The sequence below is a fragment of the Rattus rattus genome, chromosome 4 (genome assembly GCF_011064425.1).
Source record: "Rattus rattus isolate New Zealand chromosome 4, Rrattus_CSIRO_v1, whole genome shotgun sequence".
NCBI lineage: Eukaryota > Metazoa > Chordata > Mammalia > Rodentia > Muridae > Rattus > Rattus rattus.
This window is the reverse complement of record NC_046157.1, coordinates 131,329,178-131,355,690: the sequence shown is the minus strand read 5'-3', so window position 1 is coordinate 131,355,690 and position 26,513 is coordinate 131,329,178. Positions and strand designations below refer to the sequence as shown.

Here is a 26,513-nt window from a genome sequence, read left to right as displayed (position 1 = left end):
CCCTGACTGTCCTGGAACTTGCTGTAAGGACCAGGCTGGCCTTGAACTCACACACAGATCTACCTGCCTCTGCTTCGAGTGCTGGGAATAAAGGCGTGTACCCTCTCCTACCGCCTAGCATAATGTATGTAGTAATTATGATTAGTGACGAGGTGAAGATTATTGGTTTTGTCGCTTCTAGTTTCCTGCCGCCATGTCCAGTCTTCTGTCTGCTAAATTCGTCATTCCTTAGTCCTGCACCAAGGTAACATGGGCTAAAAACTAGGGAGCACAGGTCTGTGTACTGCCAGGGGCTAGCCTGCAAGATGGTGGTTATGTCTGAGATGCTCATCTCTCTCCCGATGCAGTATTACCTTCCCTGCAGAGGTCCTGGCTACTTTTCCCTTTTACAGTCACCCTGCTGCCCTGCAAGGTTGAAGTCTTCCACATCCAGCCCAGCCGCTCTGTACAGCTGAGAGGCCATCCTGGCTTCTCCTCTTGCTTTGCCTTGGTGCCTCTGCCGGAGGACCCTGACTGGATCCTGTTCCTCTGTTCTCACATGACCGTTCTGGAGGGGTGGTCTCATGGCCCTTGTTGACAGTGCCGTCTAGAGAGAGAGCCATTGTTTTGGGATCCTGCCATCTCAGGAGCCAGTGAGGATGGTTGCCCAAGACTGGCAGAGCAAAGGAGGGCTGAGTTCGTGCTATCTCACCTGATTGATTTGCTCTGTTAACGTTCACGGCCTGCCTCTGTAATCATCAATATACGGTTGCTTAACGTCCTCTTGGGCGATATCATATCTGTTCATAATGCTAGCTATAAATTTCTAAACCATAGGCTTTTTCATTTCAAAATAGAAGAGAATTCATGAAAGAGCTGGGATTTCTGAACACAAATAGCTTTTGTCAGTGTGTAGCTTGCTTTGCCTGATTTCCATGGAAGCCTGGCAGTTTGACAGTAGTACACACCTCCATTGTGATATGGCATCGGGCACCGAATGAATGAATGAAGGATAAAGTCAAATGGGCTCCCTGTGACACTTGCAGGGCAAGATGTGTATTATCTTAACAGATGGGCCATCACAGTTGAAATCTTCTCTGTAGCACACAGCCTCTTTTCCTTCCTCTGCACAGGCAGTAATACATATATGCTGTTAATATATGTACACTGTTAGACCCACTATATGTATGTACATATCTGTGTCCACATACACATGTGTACATAAGCCTACTTTCTGCGTGTGTTCCCTTGCCATCACTATGTTTCATGGCACCAGTTTTGAATGCCTGCTTGTGGCAGCATGTCGGCTAACCATCTCATTTGGTGTAGACATTTATGCTATTTAGAATTAATTTTTACAAATAACTTTTAAATAAAAATTTACATATTTGAATTCCACTCTGTTTTTTGATTAATTAGTTGGTGGTACTGGATAATAATTTGAAATAACTTTAAAAAGTCTACATTTATTCCTAGTTGACATTCATGATTGATTTTCATTGACATCTAAGGTGTCATGTTGTCAAATTTCAGACTTTGCATTTAATTAGTAGTTTTTAAAATTGCGTTTATCTTGGAATTAAGGTTCTTGCTGGGGGTTGGGGGTGGAGTGTCTTGGGCTGGTCTCAAACTGTCTGTCTCGTTAATAATGATCTTAAACTCTTGATCCCCCTGCCTTTAACTTTCGAACTGAAGTTAGAAAACACGTAGTTCACTTAGCATTGTCATGATTTAAAGGTCAACAGGAATTTCTAAAGCATCCTTGAAGGGACAAGGTTGCTAATTGGAATATTCTAGGTATAATAGTCACTTAGAGATTTTATTGTGAGGTCTGCCATGCTTACCAAGGAATACAAGTGATTTTTCTGTTTAGTATTAAAAAATAGGTACTAAAACAAGCATTCTGGTTTGTAGCATACTGCTGGAAAAATAGAATATTGCTAGTACCTTCCAAACTGTCTTCTTTTAATTGCTAATTTATTCTTATCAATGTAATTTATTTTTTGCGAATGTGTGCCAAAGAGCTCAGTAGCCATGAGTAGACTTGGAAGAGTTTTCTGTTTCTTCTGCTTTTTTCTATAATCACTTCTTCCTTTCCCTATCACAATGGCTGCTGCCGCCTCAGCCTTTCACCCTGATTCACTGTTCACTCTCCCCCAGCAGCCTGAGCAACCCCAGGAACAGTATGGAACCTGATCCACCTCCTGCGAGGTTTGGATTCTCTATTTAATTCAGAGTAAGATCTATGTTTGCCCTGAGCTGTTTCCTCCTGCTCTGTCCCGGGCCTCTGCACTCCACTTACCTGCTCTCATCCATAGCAACTTCTTGGTTTCTGCTTGGCCAGCTCTTCTCTCTAGGGGCCATTTTCTCTGACTTCCTGATTGTTCTTTCTCTCAGCATACTATTATTTTCGTTCTTAGCACTTGCTAACACTTTAATTAGACCTTTGCTTGTTGGTTAGTAGACGTTCAGTCTGATGAATGTAGGTACCATGTCTGCCTTAATCACCATACTGCCCTTCCATTACCTGGGTGAACACAGAGTCAGTGTTGAAATAGCTGAGTGAAGGAGAGAGTTTGCTGTTGTCTTTGGGAGAGAACAAGTTTTAGTGTCACAAGGATTCTTACGTGTAAAATAAACATGTGGTATTGTGAGTGTAACAAAATTGAGCCCCGGGATCAGGCTTGTGTTCTTGGGTCTGTGTTTGCCTCACTGACCCATTTATCAAATGCCACCAATTTGGGTCAAATACTCAACAGGAGCCTTATTTTTGTTTCCAGTACCTCAGATATGTAGGGCAGAAAGATTTATCCAACATAGGAGAGTTAGAAGGCTATTGAGTAGTGGAAAGGATATGAATTCCGGAGTTGGGAAACCCTAAGAGAGGAGTGAAGCTTTGCTTCTTACTTGCAGGCTTGGCAGTGTGCCTCACCCTGCACCCCTACTTCTCTCCCAAGAAACGACACCCACCTCGTCGGTTTATAGTAACAACTGATAGAATATGCGTTAAATTCTAACATGGTGCTGGCCACAAGTAGATGCTTAATTCATGGTTTTTGTTTTTATTACTTACATGCCCGTATAATCAGCTGTCTAATCCTTTTCTCCTTCCATTTGGTCCTCTGGGAAATGGAGACATCGTTTGCTCTGTGTGAATACTGTAGTCATGAGATGGACGCATGGCGCTCAGGCACCTCCTCCTGCCTCGGAGGTGCTGCCGTGACCAAGCCAGGATGTTTAGTGGAAGAATAGGTGGGATCCAGTCACTGAGTCGTTTCTTAGTCTTTGAGCTTCCTTTATTCATTCACCAGCGGGTTTTGGAGATGCTCAGATTAGTACCGAGATGCCTGGACAGTGGAACAGGAACGGAGAGTAGACAGGAAGTTGTAATCATTTGTCTTGTGAGTGAATCTGAGGACAGTGAGAGTAAGTCTCTTAGGGGTGTGGGAGAGGGTTCTTCCCCTGGAGGTCTTTGTGAGGTCTTAGTCTCAGGGTGGGAAGACACATGTGAGGGGACCAGTCACTGCAGACAGACAAATGTTGGGTTTCAGTGAAAAATCCGTAGGCAAATTATTTATCCTAACAGGAAGTGGAGACACTCTCTGTCACAAGATTTTTGTGGAGATTAACACAATGAGAAAATGTTTGGATGCACCATTATGTGTGAGTGCATATTCTTTGCAATCAAATGAGATTCTGTCATCCTTTGTATATACCAGGAGATCGTAGACTAGCTTCTAATCCCATGAAACCTTCCTACGGGACTTGACAAAGATACATGTCTGTCTGTTTGCTGTTTTAAACTTTGTTAAGCCCGGTCTATATCTGTATCTGTCAAAGTTCAGCGGTTGGTTGCCACAACCGTCCATCAGCTTTTTAGAACCTTTACTTGGTTATGAAAGAGCTTCCTCCTTCCTCACTTCCACACCACAGTACCTTGCTCGCTCTGAGTTCTAAGCGGGAAGTCAACTACGTTAACTCTGCATTATTGTCCCCTTGGAATGACTTCAGCTTTGAAGGGAGTTTTGTTCAATTAGCCTCATAATTGACAGAGAACATCACACTTAATGCACCCAGCTACTCTTAGCCGAGGACATGGATTGACCTCCTGGAGAGTTGAAGGTTTTAGGATTCTAGGCAAAGGCTCTTCACTTTAGAAAACACTTTTCTTCTCTTTGTAGGCCCTCAGGCTGGGGCCTTTGTAAATTAGACTGACAAAAGACAGATTAACGGGATAAAACCAAGTTTATAAATAGGTGTCTCTGTGTCTCACTCACTCCTCAGTTACCTATAGTTCAGAAAGTCCAAGGGCACGTTCAGGGTGACTTTCCGCTTACTGCCTGTGTCTAGTTCAGTCCTCCACGTGGCATATGCAGGGTGGCATCCCGCTGTCCTCAGTGCTGTGCCTACAATGCAGCTTTGCCTGCCTTCAGCTGCAGCGTTCACCTTTTCTCCCCACCAGGGTACTTTTGAGTGCCTATCTGGTTTCTGCTCAACAGTTTCCCATGGCCTGCATTCTAGAACACTAGAAAACTGTCCTCCAGTTGTCACAAATAAATTGGTGTTTTTCTTTTGCTTCTTGGTGCTCTCTCTGCCCAGACTCCCATTGAGGACACTTCACATCGCTCTTGCCATCTCAGAACCCCTGGGACACTCTGTTTCTTGATGGTAACCTCTCTATACTATCGTGGTGTGGACACTTCCATGAGATGCAGGTAGTAGAGCTCTTAAAGCCTTAGGAGAGGAAGCACACTGTCAGCGTCTTCTCTATGCCTCTCCCAGAGGCAGAACCAAATTCTTCCTGCTTATTAGTGTCTTCATGTCTGTATTAGCTCCATTTAAATATACCTGGTATACTTTACCTTCATCTGTTTATTCTTTCCTAGACACTGTCTGGGTTTGTATCAGGCATATTGACAATTGCTGAGTTCTTTTGCACATTAACCCGTGTTTGAGCTCGGTGACTTTGTTGATAAGCTTTAGGATAGAGAGGACTGAGTCGATCATAACACACTTCATACAATGTGTTGTTTTTCTTTCTGTTAAACAGATCAGAGGTTTATAGTTATTATTCAGTCTGCTAGCTTTAGTCCTTTTTCAGAACCAAAGCATATTTCCACATAGCGTAGTCTTCACACAACAGGAGTGCACTACACGGAGTTCAATGAAAACTTCTTTGGACACGCATCGTGCGGCTTCGTGGTGAAGGCCTATTATAAGATAGGACTTTCTTTTAATAAAAATAAACATTTTGTAATCACTGCCCACTCCTTTTCCTGGCAGATTTGGTATCTTTGTCCAGGTAAATAGCATCTCGGGAAGATGGGAAAACAATGAAAATAAAGGCACCAAGGGAAGTGGAAGCACAGCCATCTATCTCCTTTCCCCTTCCCTGAGATTTTATATATGCTCTGCTTCAAAAACCAGTTTAAAAATAAAAAAGACGAAGGCGGTTGCAATCTGCCACACTTTATGCAGATGAGGTGTGGCCCTCAGGCACCTGCCAAACTGCTAAAAAGCCTTCCATGGGCCTGGGAGGTGATAACTCAGATCCTTTTCCTTAGAACAGAAAGACTTGGCTGGACTGTGCTTCCACAAGTAGATGTGGGTCAGGTCACAGGGGAGCCACGTCTGAGCATGCGCTCGAGGCCCAGGGCCTCCTGGGCTGCCGCCCTCTGTTTTCCTTGCTTCTCCCTGAGGACAGTGAGGGTCCCAGAGGCCAGTAGGATTGTGACCTCTCTGTGCTGTGGCTGTTTTGGTAGGCCCTTTTCTTGTCTATTTCAAATGCAAAATGTGTGAAATACATCTCTCTGAAACACATCTGTAAGCCTTACGTTTGCAACAATAAATATCTTTTATTATCCAGAATGAATGTTTCTATAAGGATGGCATTCAAGAAGAAAGTTGAGTTTTTGGATCTCTGTAGCAGCCATTTTTATGTGATGGTGGGAAGTGAAGCCAGGATTTTGTGCATACTAGGCAAACACTACCAACAGAGCCACATCCCCAGCTCCTGTGGCAGCCATTGTGACGCTCGTGGGTGAAGCATTGTCTTTAAAAAGATGGCAGAGATAACAAAAATGGAAATCAGATCCTCTTCCTTTTTGACTCTGTTAACATATATTTTATGGAAATTGTTTGGAGAAGATTGTCTTTTGTGGGAAGAGATTAAGGGCTTTCATGAACTAGGCTGGGACTAAGAAGTTCAAAGAGATAGGGCCGGGCCATCACCAGTTGTGGGTAGGTAAAGAGTTACTGGAAGTAACTAGTTTTGCAAGTTATCCATGATCAGAATTGCTAGATGTTCAACACGAGAATATCTTTTGTGAAATCATTTTGTAACCAAAATTACTCCTTGACGCAGAGGAGCAAGAAACATTAGACATTTGGCATATTCTAGATCATCATGGATATTCAAGAGCAAGGGGTAATTATGTCCCAGATACAATATTAAACTGTCACATGATTTGGTTCGCACAGTGTTTTTTTGTGTCTGAATGACAGAATTCCCGTTTTTTTGGCTTATTATAAGTATTATTATTATGGGCACCAACCCAACCCAATGTTGTGTCACTAAGTAATTTTGTAGCATGGGTAAGAATCTCAAGGCTTTTCTTTCTTATTTCTTTGCTTTATTTGGGAAAATATAAATTAAGTGCTGAAATATGAAACATGTCATATGGATGAAACTGGAAAGGGAAATGTTCAATCATTTTTAGTTCACAGGGTTCTTAGAATATATTCATATTTCAATATAATCACACAAGATCTCTTTTCCCCCTTTGCTGAGTGTCAGGAGCAAAGGAAGAAGGTAGTGTACTTGAGAGTTGAAGCTCTCTACTAGACTGACTGGCTCTGAAGCCTATCCCTGTGTGTGAGGACCACAGACTGATAAACTTGTGTCCATAGGCACTTGATGAATCTCCACAAGTTATAATAAGTAGTATATCAGAACTTAAGTTGATGACCACTCGGTTTCTGGTGCCAGTCAGTTTGATTGTGGCCATAGGTATGTTGGTTAACTGCTCTCTTCTTGTGGAGGAACACAGACTACCACGAGAAGCCGAAAGCAAATGCTCCGTTTCTTGATGGAGTGATTGTGACACCGGACAACTGAAAGTGAGGAGAGGCAAGTGTGGGCCCACTAGGTATCATCTGCAAGCACAGGACTTGGTGTGAATGCTGGGGTTAGACATTTTCTGTGTTTTTATCTTCATGCACTATGGAATGTAGTTGATAAAACAACAAAAACATCATACACACAAACAGGGTGGCAGGAAGTTAGATTGAATGGGTCCTCTTTTGTTTTCCACTTAAGAATGTGAATGACTAAATATATTCTTAGATTTGTGAGTTTCCTTCCTTTTATGGGTGGGCAGCTTGATGATAGTTTGCTCTGAGGATAAAAATGAAACACCATTCTAGTTATTTTAAGGATGGTTCAGTTAAAAGCAAATAAGAAGGGATTTCATTCGACTTCTTAGTACTTGCCTAGCTCTCCAGATAGAGCCCAGGAGAGTTATTTAGACAGTATCAGCTCTCACGTAAATTTTCTCTTCTCTATCAGTTTTTATTTTAATTTATTTAATTTCAGTATATTTTTGTGTGTATTGTTTGTTTGCTTGTTTTTAAGAATGGGTCTCACTATGTATCTCAGGTTGATCTTACGATTTCCCTGCCTTGGTTTGCCAGTAGCTGAGGTTACAACATACACACTCCCATTCAGCTCACCAGACTATTTTTAAAGTCCCTTTCTCACTGACAGACAGAGACAGTGGAGAGACCTGGGTACTGGATTCAGGCACTCTGCAATAGACAGGCTTATATGCTGTTTGGGTGTGAGCACAGGTGTTGTCCTAGGGATAGAAGATACCAGCAGAGGGAATGACCAAGCATCTCCAAATGTATCCCCTGTGGATAAAAGGCAAGTAGGTCCTCTGGTCATTTTGAAGTCTTTAGTTAATAATGGGATGGTGTTGAGATTTCTGCTCCCTGTTATCTGTTGTGTCATAATTTAGGAATCGGATATGTTTACATGTGAGGGTTACACTAAGGCCTTTAAGGAGAGGAAACTATTTGTAGAGCTCTGTGAGCTCTACATTCTATCTAATGTTATAGTTCTGAGAATACTTGTCCTAATAATTGTTACCAATTTTGTTAACATAAGAGAATCCCTTGGATAGTACCTCGTAGCTAGCAATTTTAAAGTAGAGAACAGAATTCTATTGGTTCAGGTATAGCCACTGTCTTAGGTACGGTTTCTGTTTCTCTGAAGAGACACCCTGACCTCTCATATAAAGGGAAACACTTAATTGGGGCTGGCTTACAGGGTCAGAGGTTTAATCCATTATTGTCATGGCAGGCAGCATGGTGCTGGGTCAGCAGGCAGCAGGGAGAGAGACTCCTTGGGCCTGGCTTGAACACTTGAAATCTCAGACTGTCTTAGTGACACACTTCCTCCAATAAGGCCACATCTCCTAATAGTACCACTCCCTAGGAGCCTGTGGGGCCATTTTCATTCAGACCGCCATCATCACTCACAGTTGGTAGTAAACAGTAGAACTGGTAGAATGATACTTGTTTTGTCTGATTGGACTAAATTCCCTTTCCCTGATCGAGATACGTGCCATTGTTTTGCTCACCAACTGGCAGACCTTCAGTTATCCTGAAGAGTTGTTTGCTATACTTAGAAAGTTACAGGAAAAAAAAAATAAAGAAATCTCTGCCTGAGAAGCATAAAGCTGAGTGCTTGCCAGTTTTTAAAAGTGAAATTTTACAAGGACAGGCTAACCTACCAATGCAGTGTTGAGATTTTATTCAGTATTGTCAAATTTTGAAGTCTTTAATGCCTCTGTCAAATGACAGTAACGAAAGCCACCACGATTGGACCCCATGTACTTGGGAGGCCTTTTGGTCTAGGATGTCAGAGTAGCAGTGGCAGGGAGATACCCAGGGAGTCTCTTACACGAATGTTGGGCTTGAGGTCAGCAGTCCTGACCTTTTTCTGCCTTGATCAGCTTTTTGGAAGATATCTGTAAGTGTAGAGGATCTCAGGGATACGTTGAGAGGGCAGGTGGTACTTCTAAGACTGTGTCTTCACAGTAATGGCTGGATAAAGGGAAAAGGGCCTGAGCTACTGAGATACAACAGACTGCCAAGCCTAGTGCATTAGCCAGATTTTTATCACGATGACAAAACTACCCAAGGAAATGACTTTAAAGGGGAGAAAAGACTTATTTGGACTGAGAGTTTCCGAGCCTCCAGTCCACAGTCAGGCAGGTTAGTTGCTGTCTGGTCTGTTGCAAGACAGAAACATCATAGAGGAGGAAAGCTGCTCACCTTGGGGTAGCCAGAAAGCAGAGAGAGCAGGCTATAGGATGGTTCCTTTCAAAGGATACCCCAGTGATCTACTAATTTCCACTAGGCCCTGCCTCCTAGCAGCCTGTTTAGCTGTGTCCCCTCACTGATGGGATTAGCACTTTTCTTAACCTCTCAGTAACATCACCAGATGGGGAAACCAAGCCTTCAACCCGTGAGCCTTTGAAGACATTTTCAAACCATAACACCAGATAGATCATTTGCTGTGTTAGCCAGTGACATTTTAGGATATTCAGTGTTTTGCTTAAGTAAAGGCATCTCTCCTTCAAAGAAGTAATGCTTACTTATTTGAAGTTAACTTAGCATTCTTGAATGCCAGTTGTATACAGCTCTTTAAAATGTCCTTAAAATCTTTCTGCATCTATTTACCGGTGACCCGTGTATGCGCATGTCACAGCATGCACATGGAGGGCAGAGGACAATTCACAGAAGCAGGGCTCTCCTTTTACACGTAACTTTAGAGGTCTGGGTGAAGGCTGTCAAACTAGACAGCACGTGCCTTTGCCGAGGAGGCAGCCTGGGGCCCAGGTTTATAGTTCTCCATGCAGTTTGATTGTGTCCTTTTGCTGTAATCGTCTTTGAGAGTTAAGCAGGGCTTCCTTTGTTCCATTTAGTCTTTCTTTTGCCTTCAGTGCCACGTGTTCTAGTAAAGAAAATGGGGATCAGAATGGTACACAGCCACAGCCAAAGCCTGCCTTTCTGCCTTCCCTCTTGCTGCTTTTCACTGGCATGTAATCCATTAGGCATCCTGGTGATCGTGGGGCTAGGGTTGGTAAGATAAGTTGTATGATATAAAAAGCCTTGATAGCATACAGTTCACATTTGATGAAAAGTTTCTAATGTTTATTCATATATAAGAAATCGTTCTTTACCTTCCATATTGCTCATTCAGTCCATGCCAAGTCCACAAATCCATCGTGACCCAGCCCACTCTCCTCCACTCTGACATTGCCCCTCCTCCACTCTGACATTGCCCCTCCTCCACTCTGACATTGCACCTTCTCATCAGATTCGCAGGCTTACGGTGGCGAGCATCTTTTCTGGTGACTTAAGAACAAGGGAATCTGGGAATCATTTGGTTTCACCTCTTCTCTGTGATGGGTAGATCTTACTCTTCTGGCCACTGTGTATGTGTGGATCTTTGTTGTGTGGGAACCCTCGGCAGTGATTCTCAAGGCTGACGCCTCAGCATTGTCTCCTTGGCTCCTTCCACAGAGCTTTGGTTTCATAGGCCAAAAAGAGGCTCATAACTGCTCTAGGAATAACATTGGAGCGCACTCATTTAATGTGAGCACCTCAAGCAGCACTGTCCATGGCGTGGGACGATAAGAATTAGGTTTTGCCCCTTTCATTCCTCTCAGATCCTCACAAGGTGTCCAGTCCGACTGCCATGACTAGTTATACATATAGTCAGCACCGATATCTGAGTCTCTCCTACCTCATGTGCCCTTTAATTCATGTGACATTTTTCTGACATGTCTGAATATTCTATGGGGCTCATATAAGCTGTCATTATTATTCATCACCATGTGTGTTGTGACTGTAAGTCTGCCTTTGATCCAGTTCAAGAAACATTTGTCTGCCGAGAGAGCACCTATTATGTATTGGGCCCTTGGCTTCCCTCATAGCCGTTAAAATGATAGTGGCATATTTCAAATTTTGTTTTACAGTATTTAAATATGACATTTCCCAAAATGCAAATTAAGGAGCTATCTGGACATCTCGTAAGCATGAAGTATCTGAGACCTGTAAATCATGTACATTATAAAGCTTAATAGGCTAGGATACACAATGTGCATCTCATATACATAGACAGAGTGAAGAAATTAACATATTCCGAAGGGCACAAAGCAGACATTTTCCAAATCAAACGCAATCATCACTCTCACTTCGTCCAGGTTTGCTTCCATGTGTTATAGCTACTTAGTAAATGGCCGTGAGATCTGTTGAGTTGGAACATAGATAAAAGTGTACTGCATAGCCAGATGTGAGTACACCTTTAACCCCAACACTTACGAGCAGAGGCAGGAGGATCTCCATGACTTCAAGGTCAGCCTGGACTACATACATGGTCAGTTCTATGATAGCCAGGGTTATTGTAGAATGATGTCTCTTACCAAAATTTGAAAAAAGAAAAGAAAAAGCGTGTACAGCATAAATAATGTATTTCTTGCATTCATGTGGCCACCTTTTCCATGATAATCTGCAAACCATCATAATAGTACCCCTAAGATCAGGCATTATGTAATCCCAGATTACAGGAAACAGAATATGCCGGAAGGGCCGTTCTGGAACCTGTAGTTGGGAGAGGCTGAGATTTCTCAAGCCTACTGAGACAGGCGGTAGAGTTCCTGCAGGGCCAGACCCTCAGGGGAGCCACTTTAGCTCCCCTCTGAGAAGATTATGGGTAATGAATTAGGATGTGAATCTGCAAGGCAGCAGTCATCTTTGATCTTTAGTGGAAACTTCTCACTTTAGAACTTGCAGAGACACTAGCTAAGTATGTTTGGGAGAGCAGCTACCCTAAACAGAGCATAGGCACATAAGTCTGAGTCAGTGAGTGTTCCCTATACTGTGGATTATTGAAGACATTGGAGGAAGGAAGTGGGGAGGGGAAGGACAGGAGAGTTCTTGTTTGTGTTACCTGCCCAAATTAGTCCCTTAATTTGAAATTCTTTCAGGCAGTGGTCAAAACTAGAAACAATAATGAGGAAATCTGTCACTGATGAAAGTTTGCAACCCATGCTAGCAGTTTAGAACTGGTCCCAGATAACTTCACACGACACTTCTCCCATTTGCCCAATTCTCCATGTAATAGTTTTAAATGGTACTCTTATGAAACAAATAGCTAAATGTCAACCATATTTTTTATGCCCTGTCTGATATTTTGGTTGTTTTTCAGGAGAATTGGAATTTTGAAAATTAAATAAAGGTTTATAAAATACCAACTTCAGAAAGTTTTATTTAATTTTGGAATAATTTTGTTCACTCTTTCTCCCCACCCCTTTTCTCTCTACAACAAGGTCTTTATTAATTTAGTCTAGTTACTTAGTGCTTATATTAAATAATCTAATAGAAATCAGAGTTATAACATAACGTTTCCCAAATGTGAAACAGGGTCTATTACATGGGACAAAATCTTTATGTTGCGCAATGTCAAAACATGTATAGAATTACAAGACACCAAATGCTACTGTGTATGTGTGTGCCCATGTACATGTGCGCGTATGTGTAGAAGGTTTTTGTACTGTAATGGGGTTGATTATATCTAAAAAGCTGAGAAATGCTGCTTATTACCTATAGTTTGTTTCTAAGCTACTCTAAAAGTTAATTTTAGTTCTTAAATGCCAGTAATCTTCCCTGTAATTTTCCTTGAAAAGTATAGACCTTATATAAGAATAAGTTACTGGTTTTTAAAATCATTATTCTTACGTCTTTGGGTGTTTTGCCTGTGTATGTCTATGTGCACTATATCTGTGCTTATTGCCCACGGAGCCTAGAAGAGAGCATTGGCTACCTTGGAGCTAGAGTTACAGATGGTTGTGAGCCACCAAGAAGGTACAGGGAATCAAACCTTGTTCCTCTGGAAGATCAGCAAGTGCTTTTAATGGCTGAGCCGTCTCTCTAGCTCCTAGGTTAATGTACTTCAAGAATCAAAACTTTGGTTGTTTGTGTTGGTTAATAATACTCAGATTGTTGAAAGTGGATCAAATGTGTGTGGGCAATGGAAACCGCGCACTTGCTCGTATGTAAGTCTGTGTGCATGCGCCCGATTGGTTCTAGATGAATTTATATAACAATAGGGCCTCAGCGTTTTTTCCTGAGTTGTTATTTGTTTTTGCCTGGTGTTTGCTTTTATGCTGTTATAAATACAGGATTAAATGCATTCTAGGCTTCCAGACTGGTGAGTTGAGAGGTTTCATTAATTTGTGTAAATTACAAAGGCAGCTGGATAGAGTACCCAAAGAATAGTGTAATTTCCATTTTCTCTTACTTGAATGCATTTAAGATGTATAGAGCCTTTGGCTTCAAAATAGACAGTGTTGAAGAGTTGGTCTGCTTCAGTAACTTGTGCTGAGCCACGCACGCACAAAGAAGAAAACCATGTGTTTCCAACACAGTCTTTTGTTTGCCCTTCCTCTCTGTCTCCTCGCTGAGCATCTTTCCACCACGGGTTAGGCAATAATAACTACAATTTATGCCATGTCCCTTCCACAGTTTGATGATATAGCACAGCCAGGCCACAGGTTAGAAGCATAGGCTGAATTATTACATACTGCTGGGTAGTGATTTCCTGTAAAGTGATTTATGGATAAATAATTCCCTGTTCTTATTATATAGGACAGGCAGTTTTTAATTTCGTTAACAAAGCCTAGCCTAACAACAGAAAGTGATATGCTGTAGCCCAGGGACAAAGCCGCTCAGAGGAGGGTGAACAGATGCGATCAATGCCAGGAGTTCTCCTGGTTTTGCAAGGGGTCTCGTCAGCAGTTGGTATATCGTGGAAATAATACTGAGAACCAGAAGCCCCAAGGCTTCGTTATTCGGAGACTGGCGTTTTTATTGACACTCCTTTTGCTGAGATCTTTTCCAGGGAGTTATGAGATATATAAACTCCAGCCTTTGGATATTAAAGCTAATGTCTCATTTTTCCCCAGGTTGAGTTTTCACTTTGCTTTTAAAATTAATGTCAGGCTGCACCTGGAATAAAAGAGAGTTGCTCACCAAATTGACTTTTGAGGGTACTGTTGATATCTTGCTTAGTTGCATGCATCTGTCTCCTGGATAGGTTTTGTCAGCAACTCCCTCCATGTTGCTAACTTGGAGAACTTTCATGTACCCTGCAGACGACTTGACACAAACCTTCGTTGTATGAAGTAGTTCTTACATTTGAGGTACAGGAGTGAAAGTTATCATCCTGGCTTATCTGGAGAGTAGTTTTACTTAGTTTCGTGCTTAGCAAGGAGAAGCTTCTCTATTCAAACTCCAAAATGCCAGGGACAAGATGCATTGGTATCTCTTAGCATATCTGTGACTCAGACACATGGAGAAAAGGTGTTTAATGGATGCTTAGCACTACATGCAAACCTTCTGATGCTCTGTTGGTTATAACTTACACCACCACATTCAGGGCCACTTTAAGTGTTTTTTCGAATGTTCAGCTAGTTTGCAGTATCCCAAACTCTCTGATTTTTATGTATTAGAGAAAAATAATTTAAAAATGGAAATTCTGCTCTGACTTTGCAGAGTATGAACACTGATAAAAACACAGAAAACATCTTCCCCCCCCTTCTGTGAAACATCAACTCTTTGACTCTGGAAGGATATTACATGGAGAGAGTGAAAAAATGGTTTCCATTGTTGCATCTCTTTAATTTTAGACAAAAATTGCTTCCATTTCCAACTTAATTTTATGTCACTAATGGGAAATTTACCTACAATTGCATTTTGTTATTTGGTCTGAATGCATTACACAAAGAGTGAATTGGCATTTTGTATTTCAGAATGAACAGATTTGTCTGGGTATAAACAGTTTTATTTATATTGTGCTCAATTCAATCATGTTAACATTTGTATGAATTTCAACTCCAAAATAAAGGCCCATAATTTGTGACTCAAAGACCTTGAAACTGCATCTGTAATAGTCTTCAATACCAGGCATTTTCTGAATGTTTACAGATGATGCATTTCTTGGTGACTTGGGAGACATTGTTTATGTCTGCAGTGGCTCCTCGAAGGGACCATTTTCCCCAGAGAATTCCGAGGTATAGCCAATGACTCTTCTGCCTTTTGGACTTTATCATCTGATGACTCCTGGGTTTCATTTGGTTCTTTCTGTCAGAATAAATGTCAATGCCCGGATTGACGTATGACTGAGGACAAGCAAGCCCTACTTGAGGGACTTGTTTCCGGGAATTGGCATGAGGACTCCCAGCAGCCGACCTGAGTAGGAGGGGCCTAGTAGTCCAAACCTTACAAAATGAAGTCTAGTTCATAGTCCTGGCTGATTTCTTTTAAAGCCACTTTCTCCTAACATTTAGTTCACTTCCATGTACACTCATAACTCCCTACAGATGAACAAATAGTTATTGAAACCACCAGATGTTGGATGTGATAGCCCATTTGTAAGACCAGTACTCATGAGGCTGAAGCAGGAGCATGAGTTTGAGCAAGCCTGGGCTACATAATAGTGAGTCCCTGGCTCAAAAGCGGACAAAGAAACAGGAAAAGCAAAACCAAAAACAGACCAAGTCAATAAGAAGCCTTGGTTCCTGTAAAGTAGCATAAGGGATATTGTGATAAGACTCACAAGCCAAGTACAGATACTCTCCGTGCAGCTGTGCAGAGGAAAGATTACTTCAGATAGGGTGCTCAGAGTTGAACTAGTCCCAGGTTGGAATCTGAGCGTGTATACGATTCTAGAAGTGACTCTTGGGGTCAGCGTTGAAGACAAAGTGAGAATGTGCTGTCTGTTCAGAGCAGGATAGATCTTCATCCACCCTGAGCTTTACCGGACATGTGCATATGCCCGCCTGGGTCAAAGAATGTTGGTAATGTTTCCGTCCCTTCCTACCTCCTGGAATGAGGAGGCCTAGATTGTGACTATAGAAGTAACATCTGCGTACGGCTGGTTACACCAGAGTTACTGAGGTTTCCTTAGTGCTGTGAGTCAGGAACAATCCTTGTGGGCCCATGACAGATCTTTTTTCTTTTCTTGTTTTAACATTCATGGTAGGGTTTGGTGCCCCCCCTTTAAAGGCTGGGCTGAGTCTGCCAACGTTGTACTTAACCACGCCTGCCTGCCTGCCTGCGTTGTTGCAGCCTTTTCTCTCCCCCCTAGGGCAGTTCTCTCTGTTCATCCAACACTTTTCCAAGAGTGATTCGTCTCCTGTAGCTTTGCTAAGGTGCTGCTGTGGCATCACTCAGAACTTAGCAAAGATGGTTGCCCTTGGTTTTTGTTGAACATTTGTTCTTCGGAAGCTTCATAGTAACACAAAAGTGAGCATCGTCCTCATCCCCACTTTACAGACAGGAAAACCGAGGTGCAGAAAAGGAAACAGCTGGCCCCAGATCACGGTTTGCACAAACTCATCCCCACCCTGCTGCGGATTATCCTCCTGCACAGGAGTAACTGAAGAGTACATGCTCCTCTCCAGTCTCTGTACAATGAAGCTTTGTACGAAGGGCCTTACCTGTAACTCACACACTCTCCTTTAATCAAACTCTAGCTTTTCAGTTCCATTTCACAGATGAGCAGATTGAGGAACAGAGACATTAAGTAACTTGCTAGAGTCACATGATTAGAAGATGGTGGAAGCCAGGAATGATCTGAGGCAGTTTCCCTGGAAGCCCACACTGCACTCATTCATACTTGCTGTGGGATACTGCTTCCCAGTTTGATTTCTTTAATTAACATTTGACTGCTATTCTAAGTACTATTTTTGTCTTTTTTTTTTTTTTCAATCGGGGAAGGAGACAGCTCCAAAGAATGTTTTTCCAAAGCAGATTAATGCATTAGGCAGACAACCCTGCTTGGAAGGACAGCACATTGAAGAGAGCCCCTCTAGCAGTTCTGCCCCAGGTAGACAGTTGAGTGTTCACTGTGACCTCTAGAGAGTGGAGAGAAGGAAAAGCGGGCACTGTTTCCCTGGCCAGAAAGAATAGCATGTACCCCCGTTCCCTTGAGTCTTCACGGATTGCTTGGGTAGATGCTCTGGGTGGAGGTATCCAGTGTTGTGAGGCACCTGTGTGTCTAGTTATAGCCTAAACTTGCCTCCTCCTGGCTCACTGAGGTGCGGAGGGAGTTTACCTAAATGGAGATATCTGTCTTCAGCCTATTACTTCTGACACACCCTCCCTTTAAGGAAAATTATGGTTTACTTTTTACTTATTAGGTTAACTTGTGTATGTGTGTGTGTGTGTGTGTGTGTGTGTGTGTGTGTGTGTGCGTGTGTGTGTGTGTGTGATATACATATATATTCTGAATGCACTTGCATATGTTAGACATTGAGTGTCTCCTTATTTTCTGAGACAGTGTCTCTCACTGAACCTGAAGCTCACTGATGGGCTAAGCTGAAGGGCCAGCAAGCTCAGGGCTCTGCCTGTCACAGTGCTGTGCATCAGTGTTATGGACACACGCTACCATGCTCAGCCTTTGTGAGTACTGAGGCTCTGAACTCAGGTCTGATACTTTCAAGTCAAGCACTTTCCTGACTGAGCCATCCCCTACTACCATGCCATATAGCTAGCCTTAGACTCACTATATAGCCTAGGATGGCTCTAAACTCATTGGAATTATGGGCATTTGTCACCATGTTTGGCATGTGTAATTTATATGCAATAAGCCTATTCATACTAGGAGACTGGTTTGATGAATTTTGACAAATTTTATACTAGTGCAGCCACTAGCCCAAGCAAGCAAGCCCTTCCTGGTGAATTCTCTGGCCTTCGTGTCTCATTTCTGTTCCCACAGGTTAGTCTTGCTGCTCTTAGATTTGATATAAGTGAAATCACACAGCTATATTTGGTTGTGTCTGGCTGCACTGCGCAATGTTCCTTAAAAAAATAAAATAAAATAAAAGGGAATGAAGTGCAGATACACACGGCAGGAAGAATGTCCCGGAGAATCATTTCTGGAAGTTTGCGGGCTTCGTTTTCTTCAGGTTACCTTCATGGTCATGGCAATCACAGAGAGCACAGCCACTGACACCCACTTTTTCCTTTATACTCTTATCTGAATATATAAAACAGTGCCTTTACGATATGGTCAGCTTCTGTTTAACTGGTAGGTGACCATGACAATGACTTTCTTAAAGGAGGTGAAAATTCGCACAGTGGTTTTCTTAGAAAGGTAGTAGGTTGGACATGTTCTGCAGTATCTCTTTAATATGGCCCCTGCCAGGAAAGATAGAGGGAGGGAAGCCTGCAGCAGGGTGGCCGTCCAGGGCCCCGGATGCTCACTTCGTGTCTGCTCCGAGCTGCGGGCTGTGCACTTCTCATTGTCATGAGAGGGAATGTTAGGGAAACTATCCCCCACAAAAAAGCAGCTTTTCTTGGCAGGGGAAAGATGACTTACGGAGCCAGAACTGGAGACATACGGCGCCATGAATGCGGGCCGCATCGCTTGCTGGAGCTGAGTCCAGGCACTATTTATACTGCAGCATATTCGGTAGCAGATTGTTAAGTCTTAATACTGAAACAGTGCATCATTTTAATATTTTTGTTCTGTTTCCTCCCTGTTTTCAAGCATTGTGTCAGGCAGTACGTGTTCATTTATCTCATTTGGGACAGGACATGCCCTCCCCGGGGAGTTCGTTTCCGACCCTCTGAATTTCGCCCCACAGTTACGGAGTCATTTCGTGACTCTTTTAAAAGTGCCTTTGGGTATACAGGTGTTCTCTCTCGTCGGTGATAAAAATATATGTATTTTGAGAGAACAATGTACTTAGACTCACCTGTATTGTCAAAAGGAAAAATAAAAAATGCTGTTTTTCTTTTATCTCTAAAGCATAACATTTTTATATGTGACAATTTCTGACATCCCCGAGAGGACCATCAGATTTTTCATAGCATGGAATAAAAGTTTTGTTACCTGGTGTCATTTGTGAAATGAGTTTCTTTATTTTTCTTCATCAAATTTCTGTGTGCCTGGCACTCCAGACCAGAGGGGCCCATAGAAGGAATAAATAAGTTAGCATTTTACCACAAGCTGCCTGATCGTCCCATGAATCTTTCTGCACTAGACCTGACTTCCAGAGTTGCTGCTCTTTGCAACCTAAGCTAGCCTAGGAGCTCATCCAGGCTAATCCCAGACACCAGGAACCCCGAAGGGGAAAGGTACTGTTGTCTCTCTGAAAAGAACCCAGGAATAAACACAGAGAGGCAGCTGAAGGCACCTGAGGTGACACCTGCAACCAGAAAGTTAGGGGAACTCTGTTCCAGGGGCACCAAGTGCTATGCCCTAGGAATCACAGCCCATTCACAAGGTGACTGTGTGGAGCCCACACATCAGCTTTCTTGTTCATTCAATTCAAAATCAAGTCTCATATTTACATGAAGGGTTTTTTTTTGGTCTGGGAAATCAGCAGCCTTATATATTTAGCGTCAGTCTTAAGTTAGACTGTGAAACAAGACTTTGGGGAAAGGGAATATCCGTATGGTTTTCTAAGTAATTTAAGACACAGGAAAACATAAAAGAACCACTTGTCCACGATCAGACCTCATCCTTTTCATTCCTTATCTCCCTTGTGTAGTTCACTAACCTAGTTGTCAGCCAGAAAGGGATTCCTCATCGCACCAGGTCGTAAACTGTCAGAGTGGGTGTGCTCCATGTTGACTGTGGAATGACCTTCTTGACACTGAACAAACTGGAAGGGTTTAATAAATAGCAGATATATGTTTATTGTGGTTTTTCCCCCCCTGTGCAGGAATAATCAAGCTGGGGAGGTGGAACCCTCTCCCTCTCAGCTATGTGACAGACGCCCCTGATGCCACCGTGGCCGACATGCTGCAAGATGTCTATCACGTTGTGACGCTGAAGATCCAATTACAAAGGTGGGGATTTCTCAGCGGCTGTCTCCACTTCCTCTCAGGGGTGCTGCGTGGAGCCTCCATCCACTGTGGAGATCAGCTCGTCTTCGTTAATTTCTAGACAGTGGGTGAAATGAAGACGGGGAGTGGAAGGGAGCTGGGGATGCCTCGCTAGGCATCTTTATGGCCCACATTCCAACTCTTTTATGCTCTTTTCAGAGGCAGTGAACTGGGCACCCAGGGCTGCCTGATAAATCACTGAACGTCTTCAGGGGAGGCAGAGGCTCTCTGCACCCGCTTCTGTGGCTTTTCTTGGCTTTCTCTGGAGCTTAATGCACAGCATGTGAAGCATTAGATCCCTCTGCTGTCTTCCGGTTTGTCTGCTGAAGGGGCCATTTGTTTAGATATGTCTTTCTTTTGTGGTGGTCAGTCAGTAAAAGCCTATGGCCTCTAGGGGGACTAGAAATGCTGTGTACAACCCAATGTCTAGGGGTTCTCTGCAGCCTTTTTATTGCAAAGTGTCTGCAAGTTGTGTCTTAACCAATGTTGTCCTCCAGTGTACGGAGAATTTTTACTTTGGTGGGGACTGACCATCCCTTTCCTTTTCTAGCAATTCTTCAGGGTCTTTCTCAAAAGTGATTTAGTGACTGGGAAAGAAGCTTGTCCAGACTTTTCTGGGAAAGGTGAACCTTCACGAGTTCGAAGGATTTTGCTGGAAGACCCATAATGAGTCTTCACTAGGAAGGACCGTCACCACAGGGCTATGTCACTTCTGGGGTCCATTGCAGTCTGTAGAAGCAGCTTGCTCCCCTTCCCTTTCTTAGGAGCCTTCTGTGACACTGATAGAGGACCCAGGAGCCACACAGCGCTTGCGTCCTAGGCAGCCAGGGCCATGGTGGAGGGTCACATGTCACTCACTCTCCGTCTGTTTCGCAGTTGTTCAAAGTTGGAAGACTTGCCTGCAGAGCAATGGAACCACGCCACCGTCCGCAATGCCTTAAAGGAGCTGCTCAAAGAAATGAACCAGAGCACATTAGCCAAAGAATGCCCTCTCTCCCAGGTCAGTGTCTCTCGGGAGGGTCTTCTCTCTGTTCTCTCTGCAGTGATGCTGTGCTGCTGGAGTCCTGGTCTTAGAGTGAAAGTGGTCACTTCCAGGAGAGCTTTCTAATGGCTTTAAATCAGGGAGAACGTGCGAGACACTTTTGAAGCACAATCATCAGCTTTCCCATTGTGTAGATAGGTCATCGTGACAGAGGGAGTCACTCAAGTTTTTTTCATGTTGAAACTTCTGCTGGTTAAGTGCCAGGTTGAGGCCCAGTGCCAGACCTCTAGTTCCAAAGTCGACATTCCCAGTGGTCGCCCTACTTCATTGGCAGGATGGATTTGCCATGCTCAACCACACATCTTGGTAAATAGGTGATCCTTTGCCCTGTTTCATTGTTAGAGACTGGCCTTTATATATTTATATATAATATATAAAATACATATTATATATATTTAAACATTCAATAAAACCTTCCACAGAAATATATATTGTGTATATTTATGGGAGGTTTTTTTTAAATAAAGTTACCACACAAAAATGCATCATTAGGAACAACGACAACTCACTTTGCGGGATCATAAACTAAAAGAGACCATGAAAATAAGAAACCGAAGCGCTCCAAGGAAGGAACCAAAGCTAAGTGGTTCCTGCCGGAGCTTGGCCGTTATATAAAGGTTTCAGTGGATAGTGTATGTTTTCTTGAACATCACAGTGGCCTATAATTTAAAAAAGAAACCTTGAAGACAGAAGAGAAATGTGGAGAAGTCCGTAAAAAGGCAACAATTGCAGACTGTGTGTTTAAGGGGAAGTCATGATTTAGCTGTTCTGTCTGGCCAGATGCTCGGGAAGTATAGGTTGTTGTTGGCTGTCTGTATTTATTTTTTATTTCACCTCTCAGAGCGTGCATAAATCGGGATAGCCACTCTTGTCCCCTGATGCCATTGTGAGTCAACAAACCTACAAAACAGCCTGAATGTGCCACAAATACAGCATCTGGTGTCTCTTGGCTTTACTCTCGGCTGGCTTTTGAGAGGTTTGGTCATTCACCTCAGCAAAGCTTGTCCACTCTTAGCTCAGCAAGGTTCTTATGAGGGTCAAGAGGGCTGAGTCCCAGCCAGCCTTGTTAACAGGGAAGGGAGGACACATAACTCCAGAGCCATGCACCTTCTACGGGTCCCGAAGTCTTGATATAAACCTGGGGTTTTGTGATAAATATCTGAAAGGAGGTTAGTCTTTTAACCCTTTAAAGTCTGCAGGTGAGTAGTATTGCGCCCCTCCTTGATCCGTATCACCACCACCCACGTCTTTATACCTTCTGTTGCACCACATGGGGCCTATAACCCCTGAGTGATAATGTTCCATTCTTTTTTCTTGTTAGATACTGCTAACCTCTCCTTTCTGTGAATTTGTGTACTTCCCATCCTCATAAGAGTGGGGCTAGGAGAAGACAGTAGAAGGCCACCACTGACACTGCATGTGACACAACAATCTTTACTTTTACTAGTCCAAAAGTGCCATTATAATCTTGTGTTTAGTAGGTTCCCTAACACACCATGAAGCAGCTTGAAAAGGCAGAAAGTGAGCAAAGTGTTCGTGCTGTCACCCATTGCCTGCCACTTGCATTTGCAGAGTACAGGGAGAAGCCGGGGGACAGCCCTCTTCCCCTGGGGTGCTCCACTAGGGGCTGTCGGTCACCACTTCTCCAATTCTTCTTCATAGCAGATGTATTATGTGTCTGCATTTCCCCAACCCTCAGAGTCACGTGGCTTTTCACACAAACCTGTCCCACCTTGCCCTCAGGAATTCGGTGAAGTTTATCCATCATTTTATCTTTGGTTTTAGAGGAAAGGGAGGCACTCCGGCCTCATCTGTCTGCATTTTCTTTATAAATCAAGGCAGACAGGGATGAGCGGAAGTGTGCCCTGGAACTGCTCATCCTGCCTTCACCTCGAGTGTTGGGATGGAGGATGGGTACCACATGCCAGCCTCATTAGTGTTTGGAATGCCTTTAGGTTCCTTCCTTTCCTGGAATTCTAAATCCTTTGACTGTCATGGCTTTTTGTTTGGGAGACAAGGTCTCACTTGTAGCCTTGACTGGCTTGGGATTTGCTTCCCAGGATCAGACTAGCCTTGAACATACAGAGTCTTTACGCTTCTTAGTTCTAAGTGCTCAGTCACCATCACTGGCACATGCCACTGTACCCTCCTTCTTTTCTTTGTAAACAAAGTTCATGTATCTCAGGCTATCTTCAAACTTGCTATGTGACAATGGCCAGCCTCTTCTTTATCCCTATTTGTTATATTGGGATTTCCTATGTGCACTGACACCCCCATCCTAATTCATTTTTATTTATTTTTTTGTCCCCTTGTTTCTTATTTTGTCTGCAAACAGCTGAAGCATTATGAGGTAGCAGGGAACATTTTCTTCTCACCACTAGTCAGCTTCTCCTCTTAAGAAACCATGAGGGCCAGTGAGAGGGTTCAGTGGTAAAGGTGCCTGCCACCAAACTGGAAGGCCTGAGTTAGAGCCTGGGACACACACACACACAACGGAAGGAAGGAACTGGATTCCAGGAGTGGTCCTCTAACCTCCACAGAAGCTAAATAAAGAAATACAAATGTAATTAAAAATCTAACTAAAGTAGAGAGTGTGAGTGGGACAGCAGCACGTGAGCATGAGCTCATGCAGTGGAGTCTCTGTGAGGCACTTCCCAGTGCATCTAACTTTGGTCAATGTAGCTTTCTCATTTTCAGTCTCTAAGCCCTCAGTTTGGAAATCAAACCATACTTATAATCAGGTGTGACATCTGTCGCCTCGGCTAGTTAAAAAAAAAAAGTAGGTTTAAAATTTATCTCAAGAATTTAAAAGCAAACTTATTTTTAGACATGGCAATTTAGCTAGAATAAGTGTAGTTGGTCACGTGTCCCTTAGTGATGGAGATTCATCTTGAGGAATGAGATGACTCCATCGGCATCGTATGAACATACAGAGCACGCATGCAAAAATGTAGAAGGGGAGGTCAGTCACTCGGTGGCCTTCTGGTGCAATCAAGAGCTGAGGGCCGGGAGAGATGTACAAAGGTGCTACTGAGACAGCATGGCGTATGGCTTTCCAGTAAACTTCTGTGTGTAGGAGAGCATACCCCAAAAGAGGAAGAAGGAACAATACAGTATTTACATAAATCAATACCAGAGATGTTTGTGGTCATTGTCAGGCATTGCATGCTAATATAGAGTTGTGTGTGCTATAGTTTTTTGTGACTAGCAATGTAGTAGATTTATTTGACAGAGTATGCCTGAAAAGCATAGTAATGACACATTTTGTTACAATGTTATTATGTCACTGGGACATTGGTGTTTTTCCGTTCTCTTATAATCGTTCAAGACCACTGTTGTGTGTGCTCACTCTCACCAAATAAAGTACCCTTCCCCAGCACACTATTGCGTGCTGAATACAGCAAGAAGAATGATACATAGTAGTGTCAGAATGTAAGGTGGGAAGGATTTTAATCAATATTCATCCCATTCTGCCTTCCGAGTCTCATCTGGTTTAAGTTGTTATTGACAGGCTGTGGGAGCACCAGTAGCTTGGTGGTGGACCAGCTGCTTGACATGGAAAGCTCCTAGTTGGATCCCCAGTACCAAAAAAGGAAAAAGGTGACAAGTGATGAGAGGATATCCCCATGTCTGTGATAGTGAATTGCTTAAAGTGGCTTTAGAGTGTGGGTGTATGTGTATAGTACACACACATCCTCTGTCTCGGGACCTCTGGAATAATTGGTTTTCATAGAAGTTGCATGTGCTGGATCTGTGTTAGCTCCTCCCAGCCTTGTACATCACTAGCTAAGTGTGAAAATTTCTAAAATACTGGTGGTACCACCACAGAAAGATCTTGCACTACATCCCAGGATCTCATGATTCAGGCTCAAGGCATGAGAATATATATCCTTATCTCCTTTAAGTTTAGTGGATTGTCATGTTAAACATGGGTCATGATGGTGTGTGACAACTGACCTATACAACTACTGAGTATCCTCTGCGAAGAGAATTATATTACTAATTGTATCACAGGCTCAGTCAATTCTTTCTCATAGTTAGAAGTTGTCACAAGGAGTGTCTAGGTTTGCTACCCAATTCCTTTGCTTAGTTCAGAATTGAAATCTATTCTGCATTCTGAAGCAGTAGAGATACTCATGTGTAATAATCTGGGGAAGAGAGTTTGCCTGAGGCGGTGCCTAGCCTCCCCCTCTTTAAAGCGGATGCATGACATTTGGGCCCTGGTGATAGAGCCAGTAGACGGAGGACACCTTCTCCCTGCCTTCCCACAGAGGCTCGAGATGGCCTGTGCAGCACCACAGAGCTGGTAGCTGGAGCAGGGTCCAGAGAATGGCTGAAGAGGGAGGGAGACAGGGATTGTCTGGGAGCAGGGTGATGTGGGTTGCAGCCTCCCTTTCTGGACCTGGCAGAGTTAGAGCACACGTCCTTGGATGATTTCTAGCGTAGCTTTTGAAAGGAAGTCTAACTTTGACTTCTGCTGCGGCTGTCTATCCTGTGCCTTCCCAGGAGACAACATTCATCACAAACTGAAGACGGGGAGCGCGTTCGCGAGTTCACACCCCAGTGTGGCTGTGGCAGGCAGCTTTATTAGGTAGCTTCCATGTTAGAATTTCTATTATTATGACATTTGAGTTTGGCATTTCAGAATTTCATCCCTGTCCCTTCATGTGTTAAATTTCAATGACTCAGACATCCCACATCAGAACTATGTGAGACACGAAGGAGAAGAGGAAAAAAGGACCGGAGATGGCAGCTTGTCACTTTCCTCAAGGTCCCACTGTCTAGGAAGAGCAAATGCATCTCAGACCAGAGAGGGAGCTAGTGCAACCCACAGCTGCATAGTTGTCTTTGGTTATAAAGCAGGTCTGGCCCAGGCAGATCTTTTAGGGGCAGAAGACCCACCATCCTGAGTCTTAGGAGACCCTTGGGTGCCAGCGGGTTTTTGCATTCTAACCCAGAAAGCACAGAGCTCTCTTTACTATCTTACCTCAGAGGGGGAAAATGTCCTTTAGCAATCAGCTGGGCGAGGCTAGCCATCTGCTGTGTGGTAAAGGCCAGAGAGGTTACTATGAATTGAATTAAAGACGCCTTCTTCCACTTGTGTCTCGTGATGAAACAAGGAATCAAGTCTGACGTTTTAAACGTAGGTCTCTGCTGGGGTTGGAGTCCCCTGCTGTGAGGCTTACTTTGATTCCTTGCCTTTCTCTTTATCTGTGCTGTGTTAGAGAAACGCCACCAGAAGCTCTAAGCTTCCCTGAGCTCTTCCATGGCTGGAATGACTTTTGCTTTTGGGATAGGTGAGACTTATTTATAGGCGCACTCTCAAGCCTTGTACACTTGAGTAGTCATGCCCACTTGGTGTTACACAATATTTATAGAAATCAAATGTTCATTTGAAACAGACATGTAAAATGTCACAGGCGGTTCAGGCACGAGTGGACATCTGTCCAGTGTTTTGACTCAGACACACCATAGAGTGAGGGAGTGTCTCTCTGTAGCTCATATAAGTCAAGATGTGCGATTA

The 26,513-nt window shown here is 43.3% G+C and overlaps 1 protein-coding gene across 7 annotated transcripts in view; it reads left to right on the top strand.

Annotated features, from left to right (window-relative positions):
* Satb2 (SATB homeobox 2) overlaps positions 1 to 26,513 on the top strand; it is a 183,838-nt gene that overhangs the window by 58,874 nt on the left and 98,451 nt on the right. For all 7 annotated transcript variants that reach the window (XM_032901124.1, XM_032901126.1, XM_032901123.1 and 4 more), the window contains 2 exons: positions 19,785 to 19,911; positions 20,824 to 20,947. In XM_032901124.1, coding sequence (XP_032757015.1) covers positions 19,785 to 19,911; positions 20,824 to 20,947 — 251 coding nt within the window. The remainder of the gene's footprint in view (positions 1 to 19,784; positions 19,912 to 20,823; positions 20,948 to 26,513) is intronic.